This window comes from Marmota flaviventris, chromosome Y (assembly GCF_047511675.1).
Source record: "Marmota flaviventris isolate mMarFla1 chromosome Y, mMarFla1.hap1, whole genome shotgun sequence".
In the NCBI taxonomy this organism is placed as follows: domain Eukaryota; kingdom Metazoa; phylum Chordata; class Mammalia; order Rodentia; family Sciuridae; genus Marmota; species Marmota flaviventris.
The window spans coordinates 12,436,647-12,460,911 of NC_092519.1; the positions used below are offsets into that span (position 1 = coordinate 12,436,647).

Below are 24,265 nucleotides of genomic sequence, written 5' to 3' on the forward strand. Positions count from 1 at the left end.
GATATATTTTGTCTTCATTATCTGACATTCTGGCTTCTACTTGCTCCATCCTGTTAATGATACTCTCAATTCAGTTTTTAATTTGGTTTATTGTATCCTTCATTTCTAGAATTATTGTTTGATTTTTTTTATAATCTCTATCTTTTGATAAAGATGCTTAACTTCTTCTTTTATCTGTTTATGTAATTCACTTTCAATGTGTTCTTTCACTGTTTGGATTTGCTGTCTCGTATCCTCTTTAAGGTTCCATTCCATCTGTCTAAGGTATTCCTTGAGATCTTTATATGACCATTTTTCTAATGACTCTAGATCCTCCTGAATATTTAGGCTGTCCTTCATTGTTTGTACTCCCTTTCTTCCTTGCTTTTTTATGCTGCTCATGTTACTTCTTGTTCTATTTGACTGCTGAGTTACTGTTTATTCTTATAAATTTATTTGATGCTTGGGAGGAAGTATAATAGAAGGGAAGGGAAGAAGTCACTAAAGAGAATGAGAGTAGGCAGGTAGAATTCAAGGAAGGGGGAATAAGAAAATTGAAAAGAAATGGAAAGACAAAAGAAAAAAAGTAGAAAATAAAGAAAGAAAAAAAATTTTTAAAGATAATAAAAAAATGAAAATTAAAATTAAAGAAATAATACTAATAATAATAAAATAGAAAAATTTTAAAAAAATTAAAAACATTAAAAAAGTTAAAGAACAACAACACCAACAAAAAAATGAAAATGGAAGAAAAAGAAAAAATAATAATAATAATAAATGTAGTCATAGAGTTCGATTAACTTCTCTTCCAGTAGGTGGAGCTGTGCCCACTGGGCCAAGGTTCTCCTCTCAATAGGTGGGAACCATTCACTGTGCAGCAGTTCTTCGTCCCAGACTGGGCGGGTCTCCAATCCTGAGTGCCTAGGGCCTTCTCTTGTGTTTCCTCAAGCCAGGCCCCACTCACCTGTGACGCTTACCACAATACTGGTTACCCGCCAGGTCTGCTGCTCCTGGGAGCCCTGTTTTCATGAATGCCTGGGCACACTCTCCCTGTTTGCCTCCCTCAGACCCTAAGTTTGTAGAGCTTGGGGGTGAGAACCCCCAGCGAATTTGCTTGCCCTCCAGTAGCCACGTCCCCGGTAGCTGGTGCAAGAGGCCTCAGTTGTCAGCACTGGTGGGAGCGGTAGCCGGGAGTTCTGCGCCACCAGTCCCGCGCCACTCCTGATTCCCTCGGTCTGGCTATGGAGCTCACAGGAGAGCTGGGAGGGGCTCTTAAGGTTTCCCCGCTGTGTGGAGAGAGATGGCTAGGGGATTACACACCTGTCGCACTGGTTTCAATGAAGTTATCTCCTCCGCCCGTGACGTCAGCTCTCTGCCAAGGTGGTATCCCGTTCACCATGGTGTTCGTGGGGCTGTTCGCAGTGCAGGGCTGGTGGGGGCTGTTCGCAGAGCCGGGGGTCCAGAGCTGTTCACCCGAGGGGGGGGAGGGGGTGTCATTTGCAGTGCCGAACCGCTGGGGGTGGTTTACAGAGCCGGGCCAGCAGGGGCCCGGGCAGGCAGTGGCTGTAGATTTACAGACAATAGTGTCTAGAGTGGTTCTGTGTACATAATACACAGCTCCCCCCTCAAGGATTGCATTTTATATAATCCAATTTATGGGAAAATGAGAAAGTTTCAATGCATGTGAATTACCCATTTTATCCATACATAACTTCAAGTAACTGTCACTCCAATCAAGATACAAAACCAGAAAGAAATTGGGGAATGAGAATGATCAAATTATGTTATGTTCATGTACAACCATGGTATAATGAGTTAATGAGTTCCACCATTACACATAATTGTAATATACAAATAATTTTTTAAAAAGATATAGAGCTGGGTGTGGGGGCATACTCCTGTATTTCCAGTACCTCAAAAGTCTATGGCAGGAGGAACGTAAGTTCAAAGCCAGCCTCAGCTACTTAGAAAAACACAAAGCAATTTAGTGAGACCCTGTCTCAAAATAAAATATAAAAAGTGGGTCAGTGGTTAAGTACCTATGATTTAATTCCCTGTAGCCAAAAACAAAACAAAAATTTAAGGAATAGAACAGTCATAATATAGATTAAGTATTTCAACTTCTCAATTTCTATTATCACATTATTAGACCTTATCTACACTTGTGGAACTGCCTTTAAGCAACAAATAATTCAACTTACCTCTACTCAAAGGCCATTCTCTTATGGTGAAAGTGATATACAACTGAAGAATTAATTGTGGAACAGAACCAAGAAAGGCCTGGATCACTGACATGCACTTGAAAGCCTTGAACTGCATAAAAATTCCATGGATTGAGAGAACAATCTCCCTTTTCAATATCATATGTCGTCTGCTCATACTAACTTGAGTCTCTTTCTTCTGTTGTTCAAGCTTTTTCAGCAATTTATGGTAATTTATAATGACATACAAACACCTGTAAAAATGAAGTAACATGTAGGATTAACATTCTTGGTGACAGATGTGTTGAAATATTTGGTAAATTATTAAATAAATTTCCAATCTTATAGAAAAGAATCTTATGGAAAGATTAACAAGCTATATAATATACAATTCAATTTGTCTCTTCCAAGTTAGTTACTATTTTCACCTTGACACATAATATCCCCATCTTGATCCATGTGTTTCTATCCTCATATAAATGTTCTAAAAAGATATATATGTTACTGAAAATCTTTTGTAAATATTAATGGTTTTAGATGTTTTTTTTCCATGATATAAAACTATTACAGTTCTGTTTCAAAGTACTCAAATTTATCATTGTAATAGTTTTATTATTTTTTATTAATATGTCATCTAATATCCTTTAACACTATAGTCATATATTTTTTAAATCAAAATTTTAAACTTTAATTAGTAAAGAAAATTACAGAAGCAAATAAAAAATATAAAAACCTTGCAGTAGAATTTAACTTCAAAATAATTAAGCAATTTTTACAATTCAAATTCTATTAAAAATGTCACAAAAATACCATGTATGAATAAGAAAATAAAATAACCTCAAAACACTTCAGATATAATACTTACAAGACAGAAATAAATCCAATATTTTTAAAAATAAAAGTTTCACAATTATAAAACAGAAAACATCTCAACATTGAACAAATCTTAAGAACAGAGAACTTGTACACAACAAGAAATAATAGTTGAAACAAGAAAAAACAGTAGAAAATAGATGATTATACTTTGTGTCTCACTTAGAAGTTTCCATACTTCTAAATTAATTACAGAAAGAAACAGGAAATGACATTTAAAAAAAAAAAAAAGGATAGGAAATTTTCAGTTGTTAAAATCATAAATTCTCAGATACAAGTAGTCTTATGTATACCAAAAAGATATATAAAGACTAAATGAGTTACATAGTTATAATTCACATATATGAAAGGCTCATAGAGGTTAAATACACAGAAACAAATAAATCAGTGTATGACTTGGAGGTTGACTGTGCTAAGAGAAACAAGGCTTCTTTTCCCAATAGTGCAAATGTTCTAAAAGTGATTGTCAAGATGGATTCACAAATCTGTAAATCTACCAAAAACACTGAATTTAAAATTTTAATGGATGAAATGAATAGCATATAATTACAACTTAAATTATGTGAAACATTTTAACATTTAACATTTAATTTTTTTTATTATATTGGTGTGGTGCAACATAATAAGGGACCTAAGCATGGTAGGCAAGCACTCTATCACAGAGCCATATCCCCAGTCCTGGTTTTGAGCTTTTATGATTTGTGAAGGAAATTAAGATATTTAACTTTATAACTAAGATAATGCATATAATTAGATAAAATATAAAAATTTTAGGGTTGTTATATCTACTAATATAAAACATTAAATTCAAAACCAATGCAGTTTTTTTTCTCTTTCAAAAAATAGTGAATAAATAAATTGTTAATTCAATTAATGTATGGAAGGGGGCAATGAAGAATGAGAGGCTTTGTCCTAAAATCTTAATAATCATAGAAAATGGAAATGTTCAAGATTCATTGTTAAGAGACATACCTGAAATATAAGAACTTTCAAAAGATGAAAATAAGACAGAAACTAAGAACTTAACTTACTTTTCTTCTTCAAAATATTTAGTATAAAACTCTCAATAATTTTATACAAAATTAATATATAATTATAATTTTCAACAACACATTAATAAGTTTGATAAAGTGGTCATTTTGATAATACTTTCCCAATTTATTTCTTATGAAACATTTACAGTAGCTGTCCTCAAATCAGTTTATAAGATTTAATTTATAAGGCATAGTCTAAAATATATAAATTATTATTTTTAAAAGCAGTACTTTTTATAGTTCACTGGCACATTAATCTTGTTATCTAATGATGACTATTTTTTATTTGTTTTAATTAGTTTTAATCAGTTACAGTACAATGACCTTGACATTTCATACATTTGAATCAGATGGGATATAATTTCTCCTTTTTCTGAGTATACGGTTGCAGAATCACATTGGTCATGCATTCACATATATGCGCAGGGAGATAGCAAGGATAACCACTTTTTGAATGTACCAGAGACTCTGACAGTCTGTACACTTGTTTGTTTTCCTCATTTCATCACTTATTTTATCAAAAGTGCATTATTGCTAGCTTCAGTGGCACATCTGTAATTCCAGGAAGTAGGGAGGCTGAGGAAGTAGAATCCCAACCAAATTTAAAGCCAACCTCAGCAGCGTGGTAAAGCTCTAAGCAACTTGCTAAGATCCTGTCTCAAAATTTAAAAAATAAAGACAGCTGGGTGTTGTGTCTTAGCATTAAAACACCTCTGGGATCAGTCTCCAGTACCAAAACAAACAAAAAGCAACAAAATCTACAAAGTAAACAAAATCTAGGAGACCTGAATAAGATATTTATTTAAAAAATATATGCATACTAAGTGAAATAAGCCATGTACCGGAATGATATATTGTGAATGTCCTCACCTATAGGACATTCACAATATATCATTATTGTAGGAGCTAAAATATTGAAATCATAGAAGTAGGGAATAGAATAGTGCAAAAAAGAAAATATAGTATACGTTATATATTAGATATTGTGTTAGATATTGTGCAACAAAATAGAAAAAAAAATAGGACTAAAAGTTCCCCCAAAATAGAAATAAAAAATGTTTAAGGAGATAGAAATTCTAATTACCCTGATTTAATCAATAGATTCTGTATATATGTATTGAATCATCTATCACACTGTACTCATACAAATAATACATGGCACTAAAACAAAATATTTAATATGAAAAATATATGCAAGAATGTGCAACTACTTTTTTTTTTTAATGTGAATTAAACCTGGGCATGGTGGCACATGTCTATACTACCAGATACTGAGGCAGGCAGCCACAGCAATTTAATGAAGTCTTAAGGAACTCATCAAGACCGCATCTCAAAATAAAAAATTCACCCCTGAATTCAATCCGTAGTACTAAAACACACACATACACACACACATACACACACAAAAAAAATAATAATGTAAACAAAATTGCAACAATTTTCATATGTCCAGTTGAGGGGAAAAAATCATAAGATGTTTATAAGCATATTAATTATAATATTCCTTTGAGAAAAATCTGGATGCATCTATCAAATTTTAAAATTTACTGCATATTTTTCATAGATTCTTTTAAGATAGCAAAAAATATTTATTTGGGAAAAACATTAAGTAAATTATTGTTTAATCATACATTGATTTATTATGAAACTTCTACAATAAGTGCATAAATAATTTTTTTAAAAATAACTAATATTAAGAACCTTCTAAGGCTCAATAGCTAATCTGAGAAGAAAAGTTCTTTTTTTTTTTTTTTTTTTTTTTTTAATTATGTGGTGATTCTCAGGAGTAATTCCAGTTACTAGGGATAGGCAGAAAAATCACAATTTTTAGGTCAGCCCTTGTAACGCAGCAAGCAAGACACTCTTATAAAAAAAAGGTATCTATATAATATTTAAAATATTATTTTATGGGGGCACAATTCACGAGCCACTTGTCAAGCAGGAAGAAACTTTATTTTTAGCACCCACGCCACATGCGCACCATGCGAGCTCTCCAGGAATTGCACCAGAGCTCATCCTCCACCCCCAGCACTTCCCAAGGGAACTCTACCCACCAACTCCACCCACCGCGAACTTTCTAGGAATTCAGCAAGAGCTCCACCAGAACTCCGGGAACACCGCCAACTCCACCCTGGCAAAATGCCAGGCACCATCCCGACTGGGCTGCTGCTCTCAACATCTCCCCCTCTCTGTTTAATTAAACAAAGGGCATGTGGCTTAGGGACCGTGCCTGTCTTAGGTTGTCCAATACTACATATGGTCCTTACCTGTCATCAGATGAGCTGACCTCAAGGCGTCAGCCTCCCGTCTTAGGTTGGTACCAATGCAATTGGATCTTACCCTTCATTGACTACCAGTACAGCATATAGCCACACCTGTGGATAGGCCTTCATACCAGTGTGGGGGTGAGGTTCTTTGCCTCACCTCTGTTGGCCCCCAAATTTTAGCTGAATGACCAACACAAGCAGAAGGGAGGAGGATACAAAATGCCATGACACCAAGCCAATTGACAGCTCCTTTTGAAAAAAATATGTCCATTTCTTTCCAAAGCAAATCGACTTTTTGATTGAGCATCACTTGTTGAGTTATATTATTCATTGATGCATCAGTTTATACAGTTTGTTGTGATAGCTATTGAAGAAGCTGTAGTTTGGTTTTATCTTTGTCTTCACCAGCACTGGGATGAAGATAGGAATTCTGGCAATGATGGCTAAAGAAAAAATTACGTAATATTCAGGTAGGCACTAAAAGAAAGCAATTTTCTGAACAATTTACATTATCCTGAACAGAATTATTAAATATAATGAAAAGAAAAGGTGAAAGTAAACAAACAGATCTGTTAACCTCCTATTTTGTTCACATATTAAAACAATCCTCAACAGCTGTTTACCCAATTTAAATTAAACCATTTAAATCACGTGAATAAGAAAAATATTTGGATCCATTTTTTCATGAGCACTCATCATATATGATATATGGACATATGCACATACAGACATACAACACAAAACACAAGTGTGCACACATAATATAATACATACAACACATAACATAATAGTAAAGGCCTTATAACTTTTTACAGGTGAAATCTCCATTGCAATGTTTAAAAACTCCATAGTCAAAAAATAGAACTGATCAGCAAAACATTAACCTAGGTCTGTATGAGCTCAAAAAACAATATAGAACTTCATGATGTGGGAAAGGGCAATAATAAAATAGATATTCAAAAAAAGCATCCTGGTTTCATTTGCCTCCAGGTATGGGAGAACCACTGTCGCAGATGTAAGGATAGCCAAACTGGAGTTCTGGATATCAGCTGTTATGGATTTGAGCCAAATCATCCTTTTGTTCTGTAGAAATTGCTTTAGTTAATCTCTCTGGAATCCAAATCAGCTGCTGTTCTCCCTGTGGAAACACACAAACAGACCCCCGACTCCAGAAAATCACTGGGTCAGGACCTTTCCATTGTCCTGTTAGAATATCCTTCCAAAGTACCCTGGGCTTATGTACATTTTTTAGAAACATATGCCTTTCTGCAGGATTAAGCCTTGATGAATCCAAATTTAAAAAGTTTAGAGTATTTTAAGTTTATCTTTGGGGGATATATACCCCTTCCCAATTCCCTCTTTTTGCTTTAATAAGTTCATTTTAATAGTTTGATGAGCTTTTTCAACTATGCCTTGTCCCTGTGGATTGTATGGGATTCCTGTTATATGAGTAATGCCAAATGATGAGCAAAATTGTTTAAAAGAGGTAGAAGTATAACCAGGGGCACTATCTGTTTTTAACTGTTCAGGAACGCCCACAGTGGCAAAATTTTGTGAGCAATGAGCTATAATATCTTTAATTTTTTCTCTGGCATGAAGGGAGCCCATCAAAAATCCAGAAGAAGTATGAACTGTAACATGTAAATATTTTAATTTTCCAAATTCTGGCAAGTGTGTGATGTCCATCAGCCAAATATGGTTAGGTATCAGTCCTGTAGAATTGACTCCAAGATTAACTTGTGGTTAAATAGGTCACACAATTTTGACATTGTTTTATTATTTGTCTAGCTTGTTCCTTAGTTATCTTAAAACACTTTTGTAAAGTATTAGCATTGACATGGAACCTTTTATGAAAATTTGTAGCTTCTTCTAGTGTAGAGAAAATATGTAGGTCATGTGTAGTTTTATCTGCTAAATCATTGCCCAAACCAGGGGCTCCAGGCAATCCTGTATGTGTCCTGATATGTCCTATAAAGAATGGATCTTTTCTGTGCCAGATTAGACTTTGAATAGTGGAAAGCAAAGAGAAAACAGTAGAGGAAGGGGAAATCCTACCAGCATCTTCAAGGGATACTATAGCATTAACTATATACTGACTATCGGAAAATAAATTAAATACAGAATATTTAAACATCACAAAAGCTTGTAATACTGCACTAAGATCTACCTTTTGAGCTGATTGTTTGGGTACTAAAAATGTAAAAGTTTGGTCAGGTGTAAATACTGCTGCTGTACCATTATTTGACCTATCAGTGAATATATTTGGAGCATTCATGATAGGTGTTTTTCTTGTCATTTTTGGAAAAACTACAGGATGCGATGACCAAAAAGACAATAAAGGATTAGATGGTAAGTGGTTATCAAATGAAACATTAGATTTGCACATGATTATTGCCCAAGTATTTAACTCATTAGCTAACTCATCAGTTGGATCCATAGTTTATGGAGTAATAATTTTATTGGGAGAAATTCCAAACACTCCCTTTGCTGCTTTTATTCCTTTGAATATTAATTGTCCTACAGCCTCAGGATACCTAGTAAGAATAGTTTTAGGAGAATAAGATAAATGTATTGATAATAATGGACCTTCTTGCCAAAATACTCCTGTAGGAATATTTTTGTTGGTAGTACAATAAATAATAAAGGCAAACTTATATCAATTCTATCCAAATGCATATTTTCCATATATGTTTCAATGATTTTTAATGCCTTTCTTGCTTCAGGCATTAACATTCAGGTGAATTTGGATCTGATGGACCTTTTAGGATATCAAATAAAGGTCCTAGCTCTCCTGTTGGTATACCTAAATAAGGCCTTATCTAATTTATGTCTCCTAATAACTTTTGAAAGTCGTTAAGTGATTTGAGTTGATCTACTCATATTTGAATTTTTGGTGGACGGACCATGGTTGAGGATAATAGAATTCCTAAATAATTAATTGGAAAATTTAATTGTATTTTATCTATTGCTATCTCTAGATTTTATTTTTTTAATAAGTTTGTAAGTGTGGCATAGCATCTAGCAATGTGTTTTTTATCTCTGTGTGCTAATAATACATTATCCATATAGTGAAATATTTGTAGTTCAGGATTTTGATTTCTAAGTGGCTGGATTACTTTGTTAACATAAATTTGACACATAGTTGGGCTGTTAGCCATCCCTTGAGGGAGTACTTTCCATTCATATCTCTGATCAGGACCTTCATGATTCAGTGCAGGGATAGAAAATGCAAAACTTGGACTATCCTCAGGATGAATTGGAATTGAAAAAAAAAAATCTTTAATATCTATAACTAAAACTTACCAGGTTTTTGGCAAAGCAGACAATTAGAGAATCACCGATTGAGCAGGTCCCATAATAACCATCTCATTATTAATGGCTCTTAAATCTTGCAATAATCCCCATTTACCAGATTTCTTTTTGATGACAAAAATGGGAGTATTATGGGGATATACAGAAGGTTATATATGTCCCTCCACTAATTGTTGTTTGACCAGGTCATGGGCTGCTTATATCTTTTCTTTAGTCAGGGGCCACTGAGGAACCCATATTGGTCTTTCTGATTTCCAAGTAATTTTTATTGTCTCAGTTACCCCTCCTGAAAACTCAATCCATGTCTATCTCTTTCTTGATCTATTTGTATTGGTGCCACTATACTTTGTCCTTTTTCTTCCAATCCTTTTCCTTTCCTAAAACCTTGTCTAGCCATAATAGTGGGCACATTTGAATTGATGTTATTTGTTAATGTTAGTCCTAATTGATCTAGGACATCTTGTTCCCATAAATTTATAGGAAGATGGTTCAATACATAAGGCTGAATAGTTCCCTTACATCCTTTAGGATCCTTCCAATCTAATACCATTGCACTTCTATGGGGATTAGTCACCACTCCTAGGCCTCGAAGCATTTGAGTTGGCTTGTTGTAATGGCCAATTTTTGGCCATTCTTGACGAGAGATGATGCTAAGGTCTGCACCTGTTTCCAGTAGCCCATTAAATTCATGTCCTTGAATATTTAGTTTTAGCATGGGGCGAGAATCTAAATTTAAAGAAAGCATAGCCCAATCTACACCTCTGGAGCCTAATACCTTGGAACCTCTTTCTACAGTGTGACTGGAAAATTTATCATGTAGGCTGGGTATTACTAATAATTGTGCTATTCTATCTCCTGGTGAAATTACTGATATACTCCTTGGAGAACTGGCTATAATTTTTATTTCACCTTCATAATCGGGATCAATTACCCCAGGATTTTTCATAAGTCCTTTTAGAGTAGAAGATCTGCATCCCAATAATAAGCCTACTGTTCTTTGGAGAAGAGGCCCTTTTACCCCTGTGGGAATAATTTGAACTCCCATCTCTGGAGTTAGTACTGCTCTGGCAGAGGTGCAGATGTCCAATCCTGTGCACCCTCTGGTTTGTCTAGTGAGAGATCTAATGAATAATGTGTCCTGGGCACTACCCTGATGGTGTTGCTGTGTTCCACCAGTTCTCTGTATATTTGTGGTCATGGGCCCCAGAGCATTGGGACCCCCTGTTTGTTTTTTGGCGATGGAGCTCAATGCCTTTCTCCACGATATCGTGGGTAAACACCTGGTTCTTGTCCATTTTTTGATAATGGAGTACCCTCTGTGGTGGTTTGAGAATGGCATTCATTAGCTCAATGTCTCCCTCTATGGCATCATGGGCAAATACCCAGTATTCTACCTCTTTGATACCTAGTTTTGTTAAACCCTCCTCCTATGGTCAATTCCTTTTAAAATGTCCTGTTTGTTCACAATTGTAGCATGTTTTTGGCCTGGCATCTAAAGCCTGTTGTACTGCAGCTGCCAAGACTTGCCCTTGTTCAATAATGTCTCTAAATAATTTAATATATGTGTTTAAATCTCCATGTTTCCATGGTCTAATGGCCTCCTTACACCATCTGTTTGCTTGTTCATAGGCTAGCTGTTTTATTAATGGCATTGCTTGTTGTGTATCCCCAAAAACTCTGCTAGCTGTGTGAATAAGCCTATCTACAAATTCAGCATAAGGTTCATTAGCTCCTTTAATTACCTTAGATAATTGACCTTGTAAATCTCCATGTCCTTGTAAAGTCTTCCATGCCCTAACCACATCTGCAGCAATTTGTGAGTATATGGCAGGATCATATGCAATTTGTTGCTGCTGAACCTCATAAGGTCCCTTTCCTAACATCATATCTAGATTTCTCTGAGGATAACCGGCTGCTGCATTTCGCCTAGCCATCTCCATGCAAAATTCCTCATTGGCAACTTCCATAACAGGTATTGTTCTCCATTTAGCACAGCTTTATACATACTAGTCCAATCTGCTGGTGTCATGTTCAAGTTGGTAATGGAATCGACCATGCTTACAGTGAAGGGTGCTTGAGGACCATAGGTTGTTACAGCCTCTTTTAGCTTCTTCACTGTTTTGAAATCTAAAGCATGGTGACTTCGCTGCCCTTCTGCCTGCTCAAATACAGGGCATGCTAATCTTTGAGGTCCTGTCTCAGGATCCCTTCTATCAACTATTGGGGTTGGGGGCCCCCCAACACATGTTGTCTCCATATTTGGATTTGTTGGTTGGACACTTATGCCCTCTGGTGATAGAAAAGTGTTAGTAGCAGCCTCCTGTTTTAACTTCTCCCCTGATAGCCCTTCCTCCTCTAGACTTTTTTCCTTTGTCTGACTAACTCGAGAGACTTCCTCTTTTACTTGATGTAAGATGTCTTCTCCTAGACTAAGCAAACAAGATTGTACCAACGTCCAGAATGGTAATGTGCCACCTGGCAGAGTTCCTGGGCTTTCCTTTTGTGTCTTTTTTAAATCTTTGCCATGATGTTTCCATTGTGATATATTTAACAACCCCTCTTTAATGAACCATGGGCTACACCTTTGTATCATCTTAATGAATTCCCTAACTGTTATTGATTTTACTGAGATGCCTCCTTCCTCTAGCACTTTACTTAACACCCTTTTGGTTAGGTTCTTACTAATTTTTAATTCCCTATTTCCGTGATGAAGATACCCTCACTAAGATAATGCAAAAGGAAACCGAGACAAAAATGGAACAAAAATTCATTATATCAGCCTTTCTATCCTCCTGAAATGCCCATCCATCCTTTCTCCCTATCTATTCCTCAGACACAAATAGTTTTTCCTCAGATGTAAGCGGTTTTTCTTCTGTCTCACCCATCTCCAGGGACAGGCAACTTAAAACCAAAGCAAAACAAAATGAAAGAAGAATCTTAAAATGGCTACTCATCCTCTTGCCCTGCCCTCAGGGGTGAGAAGTTTACCTTATCACTTACCCTCAGTCGTTCCCCGTGCGGGCCACCAAATGCAGCAGTCTGGCTGGGCACAATTCACGAGTCACTTGTCAAGCAGGAACAAACTTTATTTTTAGCATCCACACTGCATGCCACACCACTCAAGCTCTCCAGGAATTCCCGGAGAGCTCAACCACCACCTCCAGCACTTCCGTGAGCACTCAACTGGAACTCTACCCACCAACTCCACCCATGCGAACTTTCTAGGAATTCCTCCAGAGCTCCACCGGAACTTAGGGAACTCCGCGAACTCCACCCTGGCAAAACACCAGGCGCCATCCCGACTTGGCTGAGGCTCTCAACATCCGGCTGCAGCTCTCAACAAGTATATAAAATATTACTTATATATTTTATATATAAAATATTATTCATATAGTACATAAAATGTTATTTGTATATTATATGTAATATGCCAAATACTATATTCAATATTTTATATGTATATGTTTAAAATGTTCAAGATATAGCTCAGAGCACTTACTTGTCTAGCATATGACAGGCTCTGGGTTCAATCCCTAGTAGGGAAAAAAATTTTTTTTTGTATAAGAAAGGTAGAATACAATCATATTGTATGTTTACATTACATCCATGGGAAAACTGCTAAAAAGCAGAATAGAAATCTTAAAAAAAGAGAATATGAGAAATGTGAATAATAGATATTAACATGTTTTTCCAACTATTTGATAACCATATAACTATATGTAATTCATTTGTTTTGTATATCACTTGCACATGAAAAATACAAATACAAGTTTCACATACAAGTATATAAACATTTATTGTTATTTAAAAATGCATGTTATTTAAAAATGCAAAATTCATATGAAATTTCTTCATTTCTGCTTAGGTTAAAAGTAGTTTTCCTGATAGAATTTGTCAGAATGTTGTAAATAAGTATAAAATTTTCCAGGGTAATTGTAAGTATACATTTTAAGTATACAAGTATATTGTAAATACCCTGTCTTAAGGGGAGAAATCAGAGTTTTTCCCAAAGCATTCTCTCTTTCATAGATTTCTATTTAAGAAGGAATGTCATTATGATAAGTAAAGAAAGGGTATAAAGGATAAAAACAAATTAATGACTTAATAACAATAAGATTATTTTAAAATGAGGAGGTAGGCAATGTTTATGTTGAAGATATTTTTACCAAATATTTTATTACCTATAATTACTCACTTTTCTTTAATTTGGATATCCTGGAGTGGGCAGCAGGAGGACTAGGGATTAAATTCAGAGGTACTTAACCACTAAGCTACATCCTCAATCCTTTCTATATATCTTAATCTTAAGACAGGGTCTTGCAGAGTTGCTTAGGCCTCACTAAATTGTTGAGGCTGCTCTCAAACCTAAGATCCTCCTTCTTCAGCCTCCCAATACAGATTATAGGGTGTGAATCATATGCTCAGCTAATTTAGATAATTTCAAAGATAATGAAAAATAAGCAATTCAGTATCATCTACTTGAAGGCATATTTTTATTTTTACATGTTTATTACAAAAATTATTACTCTAAGAAACACAAAATATTAATTTTGATTAAAATATCTAATTACATTTTTTTCTCACTGCTTAAGCTAATGGTTTCTTAATATTAACCAAAAGCTACTTACTTATTGAATTTGGTACTAATTTGTACTTCCATTTTTCTTGTTTACTCATAAGATCTTTACATTTAAGAGATATAATCAAACCTAAATTAAATGAGCTCAGGTCAATGACCCAAAATAATTTAATACACTTGGGATTAATTTTTTTGGCACTGAAAAACTTTTAATTTGAACTTGTACTAAAGTACAGATTTTCTGTATAGGATTCTAAGTTTAAGTTGCCTCAACAACTTAGGGGGCTGGGGTTGTGTGGCTAAGCAGTACAGCGCTTGCCTTGCACATGTGAGTCCCTGGTTTGGATCCTCAGCATCACATAAAAATAAACAAATAAAATAAAATATTGTGTCCATCTACAACTAAAAAATAAATATTAAAAACAAACAAACACAACTACTTAGGGAGGCCCTAAGCAAGTAAGCAAGACCCTGTCTCAAAGTAAAAAATAAAAAGGACTGGGAAAGTAGTGCTCTTTGTTTAATTCCCAGTACCAAAAAGAAAAACAAAAACAACAACAACAACAACAAATATATATATGTATATATTCCCCCCCGCCCTCACACAAATCAACACAGTAACAAATTATAAGGAAATAGATTTTTTTTGTACCAGAGACACTCTACTCCAGAGCCCATTCTCAATCCTTTTTATTGTTTAAGATAGGTACTAGCTAAATTGCTGAGGTAGACCTTGAACTTTGGATATTCCTGTCTCAGCCTTTCCAGTGGCTGGAATTACAGGCATCCACACTATGGCCTATGTAACTACATATTAATATTTCAAGTTTTAGCTATAAATTCTAGGTGCCTTGAAAACCTACAATTAAAATGGTAGATCCCTTCAACTTACAAGGAAAATGAGATGATTTTTCAAAGAGTTTCTCTCTTTTTTCTATTCTCATTTTTAAAATATAAACTGTTATCTTTATTTCTCCAAACTATTTAAAATACCTGGGCTGGGCACAGTGAAACACCTGTAATCCAGGAGGCTTGGCAAACTGAGGCAGGAGGATTTCAAGTTCAAAGCCAGCCTTCATAATTTAGTAAGGCCATAAGCAACTCAGTGAGACCCTGTCTCTATAAATAAAATACAAAATAGGGCTAGGAATGTGGCTTAGTGGTCCAGTGCCCTTGAATTCAATCCCCCACATTAAACAGAAAAACCAAACCAAACCAAAAAAAAAAAACTATATTGGCAGAAAGAGAGAAATGATGAAGATCAAAATTTGATAAATGCACAAAACACAGAAAATAATTGATTCCTATTTCATTATAGACAATGATAATTATTTACTGACTGTTCTAGAAGTATGAAAATCAAACTAAAAGGAAAACATTTCTCAAGACAATGGTTTTACAACCTAAATTTTGTTAGTCTAGTATTTATAATCTATTTGTTTGAAACAATAAGTAAATGGGAAAAAGGCACTTACCTCACTATCGGTCCTAAAAAAACCAATGTGCCAAAATAGTAGTATAGCTTTATTTTTGTTCAAATCTTTGTGAAAAAACATTAGGGTAACCTGGTCCAAAACTATTCCCACAAAAAAGAAGCTGATGGTAAATGACATCCAGAATTTGTCATTATTATTTCGATAAATGTTAAACATATACAAAGCAGAGACAGTCTCACCACAATAGAGAAGAGATGAAAAAACAATACTAAATGGAAATTTTATATGGGATCTGTGGCTCAGGACCATTCTTTCTTCAAAAGATGAAACTCCATCAATATTTTCTTCATCAGGCCCTTCAAGCACTGTCTCCATTCTTGAGGTCCTGACAATTCAGATTTATTTTTTTTTAATCAGTTAATTAGTATGGTAGCCAATTCAAATAGAAAAAAATCTGTATAATTTAATATTCATGAAAAACGTTAATAGGTAGATATAAATGTAGAATTCCATATGATAATTCTACACCTAAGAAATATTGAACCACATGATATATTTGCCATTTCATTTCAGAAAATGCTTTATAAACAGATAATCAAAAATTCTTTGAGAAAAAGGAAAAATAAGTTTTAAATAATCAAATTTTCATGACATGTAATAATACCAGCTCTTACCAATCAGATATCAATGAAGAATGAAAGAACTACTCATCCTGGTGTCTTTTCTTGTTTCTATGTCTTTCAAAGTAATAAACAACACAAGTTGCACTTATTGCTAGATATTGGTCATTAGGATATGAAATACTATTTTTTAATTGAGTTAATCCTAGAAAATTACTGTTATTTTAGTTTAAAAATATATACTGTCTAAGGCTTTCCACATATGCAAATGAATCTAAGCTAGCGCTCTCTCTCTCTCTCTCTCTTTCTCAAATAAATTTCAAGCTTTTTTTGTCTGTTTGGTTTTTTATTATTTATTTTATATTTTTATTTTTTGTGGTGCTGGAGATTGAACCCAAGGCTTTTTGCATGCAAAGGAAACACTCTACCAACTGAGCTATATCCCTAGACCAAATTCCAGATTTTATTTGCAATATTTGCAAAGCTAATAATAATGACAGAATATAAAAGAGAATTAGTCATTAATACCTTAAGACAAATATAAAATAAAATGAAAAAGAAGGAAATGAAATGAAAATCATTAGCATGAGTAAGGACCCAATGAAAATTTGTAGGAAAAGATGAAAGCATGTCTTTAACACTTGTAATACTTCTGCATTGGCCTCTCAAGTGCCTGAGATTACAGGTATGTGCAACTCAGTTTATTATTACTGCAAAGGAAATACACCAAAAAGAATACACGATAGTAAACTTTTGTATTCCAAACATCTGTGTACCTGATGTAAAACAAATGAACAAACATTAAAGGATCAAATACAACCCAATGCAATAACAATGAATGACTTTAACATACTACTCTCACAAATCAGTTATCCAAAGTCCAATAAATCCTCTTCATACCTAAAAATTATAAATCAAATGGACCTAACAAACTAACATATATAGGATATTTCATCAAACAAGAGCTGAATTCACTTTACTCTCAACTGCTCATGGAACATTCTCCAAAACAGGCAATATTATAGGCTACCAAGTGAGTTACAGCAAATAGTGTCACGCCCCCTCAAAAAAGTATGATTCCTTGCATCTTGTAAAATACAAATGGATTAAGATCAGAAATCAAAAGCAAGAAGAACTTCTAGAAATGTAAAAATACATGGAGATTAAATAATGCATTTTTTCACTAGGGATTGACATTTTACCACAGAGTAGAATACTTAGTCCTTTTCATTTATTTTGAGACAGGATCTCACTAACTTGCTTATGACCTCATTAAATTACTGAGGCTGGCCTAGAATATGTGATTCTCCTGCTTCAGCCTCCTCAGTGTTGGAATTATTGTCATGCGCCACTGCAGCCAGCAACAATACACTTTTGAATGATGAATGAGAGATAAATTAACTGAGAAACCAAACCAGAATACAGAAAGAATATATCAAAATCCCTGGTACATTCCAAAAGTGGTCCTAAAAGGAAAATTTATACCTGTAAGTACCTATATAAGACTACCTTTAAGGAGTTTACTTCCAGAAAAAAGCCATGGAAGATAAAAAAATAATAATAATATCCCTCTAAGGCAAAGGCCAAACAGCCTTGCCATTTGAAAATGTCAAAAGACTGGGGGTCTCCTAAAGATAGGATTTCTCATTTGTGATACTGTGATGGTTAGGATAAAGAAATAAATACTAAATCTTAAAGAAAGGTTCATGAACCACTGAGATACAAAAAGCATGCTTATAAATTTTTTATTTTTACCTTTTTCTTTGAGTCCTTTGATGGCTTCTCTTACCTTGGGTGGGTGGGGGAAGAGAGAGAGAGTGTGTGCACAGTCACTGAACCCTTTTACTGGGAAGAAGCCATTTAAATGAGGCAAGGGGTCAGGTTTCAGGGAGTTGAGTCTAGCTTCATGATGTCTATTGTCAGCTATTTACTGACATCCATGAAGGCTACATCCAAAGGCAGAGCAAGAGAAGGGGACACACAAGAGAAGGGAGCTTCCATGGAATATTACAAAGGGATAGAATTTCAAAGGAATTGGTGAGTGTAGCTCAACCCCAGGGGTATGCCAACTCAGAAGACTGGCCTTGCTATCTGAGTTGAGGGGCGGGGAGAGTCACAAGTCGTGGCACTATCATGCCAGACTACAATAATCTTTCAGATCCCTGTGGTGTATCAGGACTGGAAGCCATAGTAAGTCAAAGTGGTTCCTCACATATTCTCCCTTTCTTAATATTTCAAGGCAATTAGGGAATCATATCTTTTAGTCACTGGATTCCTGGTCTGACATCAGGATCTACTATTGAAACACAAAAGGAATGAGTAGAAAACATATTATTATCTCAATGACATAATCAACTTGGAAGATCCAGGTTATTATTATTATTCTGCCAAACACTCATCAGAAGATTTTTAATCTTTTCCCAATTTTATTGGGAAGCATTGTGTTTGGCCATAGTAACAGACATTTTCATTGGCATGGCATTTAAGCCTTTCCACACACCATAAAGCAGAGGGCTCATTCACACTATTCATTACATTGACTTCTAGAGCATTTTAACTTAGTTCCCATTCTTCTAACAATACACTGGTGGATATTTTATGTAAATAATTGGACTGAATAAGAAAAATCTATTTTAATAATCTTATCTGACTATAAAGGATCTTGGAAGTAATTTAAGACAAACTATTAAGAAAATTTACATGTTGTAAGTTTAAAACATAGGCTGTAATTGTAGATGAAAGGAATAATATTTATAATAGTTACTCCTAAGAGCAGGAGCTTGCCTAGGTCTGATTAATTGACATCCACCTGTTTCAAAGCCTGAACATTAATTTCAGCATATTATAGCTCTGAAATATTAGCTGGCAATAACTAGTGATACAATAAGTTGTAGTTTTACAGGCTACAGGATATTCATCATCCTTTCTCTAAATTCTCACATTAAGGAGTCTACTAGGCCTATCAGTAATGTAAAAAAAAAATGAAGAAGTCAAACATCAAAACATTATTTTGGGTGCCATCTCACTGAGAGTTAAAGTTTCTAGGAGTTATGGCATCTTCAGGTGATTGTTCCAGTCCATTCTAGGAGACCAGCCTAAAATATATCCACTATTTCAGATACCTTGTGTTGTAGTGACAAGATATTTGTATAATATATCTACTTAGGAAAGGTGCCAGTTTCTATTATAGAATGATCAGGGCAATAATACATTGGTGTATATTTTATGTAAATAACTGGCCTGAATGAGAAAAACCTATTTTTAATAATCTTTCTGACAATTGTCCAAATAAGTAAATATATATGCTTTCTTTTTCCTCAAAAGATAATCCCAGATAGCCTGATTACCACAGGATCAACATATAGGTATAACTGACCGTTGTAGCCAGTACAATTAATCTAGATTCATGGGTGGACTTTCCAGTCCACACTGCAGTGTACATTAAAAATCGACCTGAGAAATGGGTCCAGTGAAATCTTTTCATAATTTTTACTTACCTGACAATCTCATAAAGCTGCATGGTTGTAAACTCTGCAGTTGAAAATTTATTTTCCTGTACCAGGTTTCTCAGTCATTTTCATTATGTCAGGGTTTAAATTCTATCTTTGAAATCTGATTTAACTTACTGAATCATGTTCAGTAACAGTAAAACTCTCAATGTCACAATTTAAGAAAAAAAATTAAGATATTTATAAGATAAATTTATCTTATATATTTATAAATGTGTACCTGTGGGGTCCTGTTTCCCCCCTTTTCTTTGTTTAATAAAATTGAGTAAAACCTTGGCATAAGCCATAGTATCATCAGTTTAAGTTATAGATAATAGTACAAGTATTTAAATGATAAGATTTACCTTTTATTTGTTATTGTAATTTCCCAATATAGACTAGTTGATCCGTCTAACAATTTAAAAAAGAACCCTTAATCTCCTTCTGAAAGAAGGTCTTAAAATATCTCAATGTTTCAGACACTTATAATTCTTCAGCAACAGGTCTTTGGCCCATGAACTTATAAGATGAAGGAAATACACAGGAAAACTGGCAGATACTGTTGCAGCTCTACAGTTATTCCACCTCCAATCCAAACCCTATCTGCCACCATTCTATAAATATGGCTCCACCAGTCCAATGCAGTATTTCTAACACTTGACATGACCAGCATTCTCCCTTGAATGTGTATTTCCTTCCTAAATAAACCTTTATCTACACCTCTGTTTGGTGTGAGTTGAAAGTAATTTCTGTTATGTTTGCCAAGAATCTGTCTTGTCCAGAGACAATTTCCCCCTCCTCTCCAGGAATTCCTGAAACCTTTCTCTGGAAACATCTCTTCTTCCATGACAACACAAATCCACTATCTGTTAACCATCTACCTAGAACTATCTCCACAACAAGCAGTTGGACATTTGCCTTATTTTCTTACTTTGGGCCATTGCAAATAAAGTTGCTATGAATATTCATGTTTAAATTTTGCATGAATACATGTTTTAATCTTTCTAGGAGAAGTATTTTAGAATTATATGTTAAATCTGTTTAATCTTTCAATGAAACACCAACCCTTTTCTAAAGAAAGTAACAATTTCATGTTATATCTTCATAGCAATGTGTGAGACTACAAATTTTTTCATATTTCACCAATACATATCTTTCTTTCCTTTTTTTTTTTACTATAGGCATACTTTTTACTGTAAGTATCTTGTTATTTTGGATTTTTCTAATGGCTAATTATGTTCAGTTTATTTTCATGTGCTTAGTTGGCTCGCTTGCCCATAATTTAAGTGTTTATATTTTTATTATCATATTATGAGAATATATTCTAGATATAAGTCACTTATCAGATATAAGATGTACAAATATTTTACTCCCAGAATATGGGTAACTTTTACTTTCTTCATGATCTATGACAAAAGTTTAATCTCTGAAATCCAGGTTAATGTTTCTTTTACTGTTTGTGCTTTTGATTACCTCATCTAAGAAAACACTGTTTAATCTAAGGTCACAAAAATTTATTTTTACATTCTAAGACTTTTATAATATGAGCCAGAAGATTTTGCTTTTGGGAAATTTCTACATATTTTTGCAAATGGTGTGAAAGAGGAAGTCCTGCTTTTGCCCATGAATATTACAGCTGTTTTTGGAAAAGCTATTTTTTCAGCACTGAATTATCTTAGTATCTCCAGTTACAATCAACTGACCATAAGTGAGAAAACTTTCTAAGTCAAAATTGTACCCCACTGACATTTTTACATCAGAATCACATTGGGTGGGTATGAATGTGGAGGCTGAGGATTTAACCCAGGGGTGAATTGTGACTGAGTTATATCCACTTTTTACTTTTAATTTTTGAGGCAGGGTTTTCCTAAGTTGCTTAGGACCCTCCTAAGTTCATGAGGCTGGTCTTGATCTTGTGATCCTTGTGCCTTGGTCTTTTAATCCTCTGGGATTATAGATCTCTGCCCAGCACCTGGCTAGAACCACATTAGATTGATGATTTTTTATAAAGATATGTGAGTCCTTTTTGTTCATACTTTCTACTATTATTTTGGTTATTCTAGGCTTTTGAATGTTCTTAAGAATGTCAGGATACCCTTCTTCAAGGCAATCAGCTAGAATTTGAATTATTTTGGTATCTCCAGTTACATTGAATCTGTGGTTCAAGTTGGAGCACTAGCCTTTAATACTGTAGTACAATCCATGAATATCTTCCCAACTATTTAGATTTTCTTAAACTTCTTTCAACAATCTGAAACCTACTTTTTTTTTTTTTTTTTTTGCAAATCTGTTATATTTAATCCTAAGTATTTCATTCTGATGACTTCTCTGTAAAATATTTTTCTCCATTTCACTTTTAGATTGATATTTGTTAATATATAGAATTATAATTGATTTTAAATAAGACAGATAGTAAAATATGCAGACAGATAAGGCAATCTCCCCATTCACAAAAGAGGCCTCTTTAAATGAAAAGTAAGTCCATGAAATGAACAAGTAGAAACATTCCAAACATTCCTAACAATGCATATGTCCCCAGGCAGTGAGGAAAAAAAGGCAAGGTAGACCTGAAGGAGGGCTACAGAGTCAAGAGCTAACAAATCAGAATGTTATGGGTCAAACCAATTAGGCTTCGGACTTTTCCACTGCCTCATTAGTGTAGCTATTGATCAACATCCTTAGTACTTTCCCAATACCTAACTAGCATAAATATTGATTAATGCCCCTACTAAATAGCTATAGAAATCCTCAAATTAGTACACTTGAATGGCAACCTGATATCAGTTTCCCTATCACCCAGTAAGAACTGTTTTTCTTCTCACTTGAATAAGTTTTACTCCTTTCATTGTCTTCTACTGTCTGTGGGTTTCACTCTTCAAATTTGTGAGATATCTGGGAAGAAGTTAGTGGCCGATGGCTGGGGTCTGCTGCTACACTATAGCAATAGAGGCTAAAAATACAGTTGCAATTTGGCATGTTAATCTTGTAATGTAGTTTAACCAGGCTTGATGGCACACCCCTATAATCCCAGAAACTTGGGAGGCTAAAATAAAAGATCACAAATTCAAGTCCAGCTTAAACAACTAAATGAGTCACTATCTTAAAAAATAAAAAAGGCTGAAGATGTTGTTTAATTAAGCATTCCTGGATTCTATTCCTAGTACCAAAAACAAACAAAAGCTTGTTATCTACAATTTTGTGAGACTTATTAGTTCTATTCCTGAGGACTTTCTGTATACAAGATCATTTAATCTGCAAGTAAAGATAGTTTTTCTTTTCCAATCCAGATGCCTTCTGTGACAATAAGTGTTGTCAATTATGTGAGGAAAAGGTACACTCATACACTGCTAGTAGAATTGCAAACCAGTGTAACCATATGTAAATCAGTGTGGAGATTCCTCAGAAAACTTGGGATGCAATCATCATTTGACCCAGCTATCCCACTCCTTGGTTTATAGTCAAAGGACTTAAATTCAGTATACTATAGTGACATAGCTGCATCAATGTTTATAGCAGTTTAACTTAGAACAGCTAATCTATGGAGCTAACCTAGGTGCCCTTCAATAGATGAATGGTATTTATACACAATGGAATATAAGTCAGCCTTAAAGAAGAATGAAATTATGGCATTTTTTGGTAAAGAGATAGAGCTGGAGAATATTATGCTAAACAAAGTAAGCCAATCCCAAAGAACCAAAGGCAGAATGTTTTCTCTGATATGCAGATGCTGATTCATAATAAAGAGGGGAAGCTAGGGAAGAAAGAGGTACTTTGAATTAGACAGAAGGAATTGAAGGTAAGGGAGGAGAGTGGGGGTGGGAAAGACAGTAGAATGAAGTAGATATTATGACCCTATGTGCATATATGACCCACAACCAGTGCAACTCTACATCATGTACAACCAGAAGAATGAGAAGTTATACTCCATTTACATATGAAATGTCCAAATGCATTCTACTGTCATGTTTAACTAATTAGAACAAATTTAGAAAAAGAAAAAAAATGTATTTTATTCTCTTATATAACAAAGTAGAACAAATTTTTTAAAAAGAATACATTTTACCATATAGGGGAGACAAAGATTCTAACATGTAAAAGGAAACTAACAGAGGCAACACCCTGCAGCATTGCATTTGGATGTGAATCCACTGGGTCAGTGCTGGCATTAATAAAGCTGCTTCCTGCTGAACTACCCAGTGTCCCTTCTCTCTGTATGAGAATTCCACTATTTTTGGAGGTTTGTGTCCAAGATTTGGAGATGGTGATTTTACCTCCCTTGTTGCTGGGGTATGAGCCCTAGAACACCAGGAGAGCCAACCTCACTTGGCATCAGCAGACCAATTGATCTATGAATGCTCTCAGGGTGCTAGGGCAAGGACCTAGAAGCACAAAGGAACCCAGTGGAATGCAGGAACCAGCATGGGGAGCACAACTAACTAGACAGGTAGAAACCCTGGTATAAGAAGTAGATCTGCC

At 34.7% G+C, this 24,265-nt stretch overlaps 1 protein-coding gene across 1 annotated transcript; it reads right to left on the reverse strand.

The window, feature by feature from the left end:
• Positions 1-1,343: 1,343 nt before the first annotated feature.
• On the reverse strand, positions 1,344-16,056 carry LOC139703577 (XK-related protein 3-like). The gene is given in 4 exon segments (XM_071607068.1): positions 1,344-1,444; positions 2,181-2,434; positions 15,721-15,743; positions 15,745-16,056. Coding segments are annotated over 4 exon segments (690 nt in total).
• Positions 16,057-24,265: the final 8,209 nt, after the last annotated feature.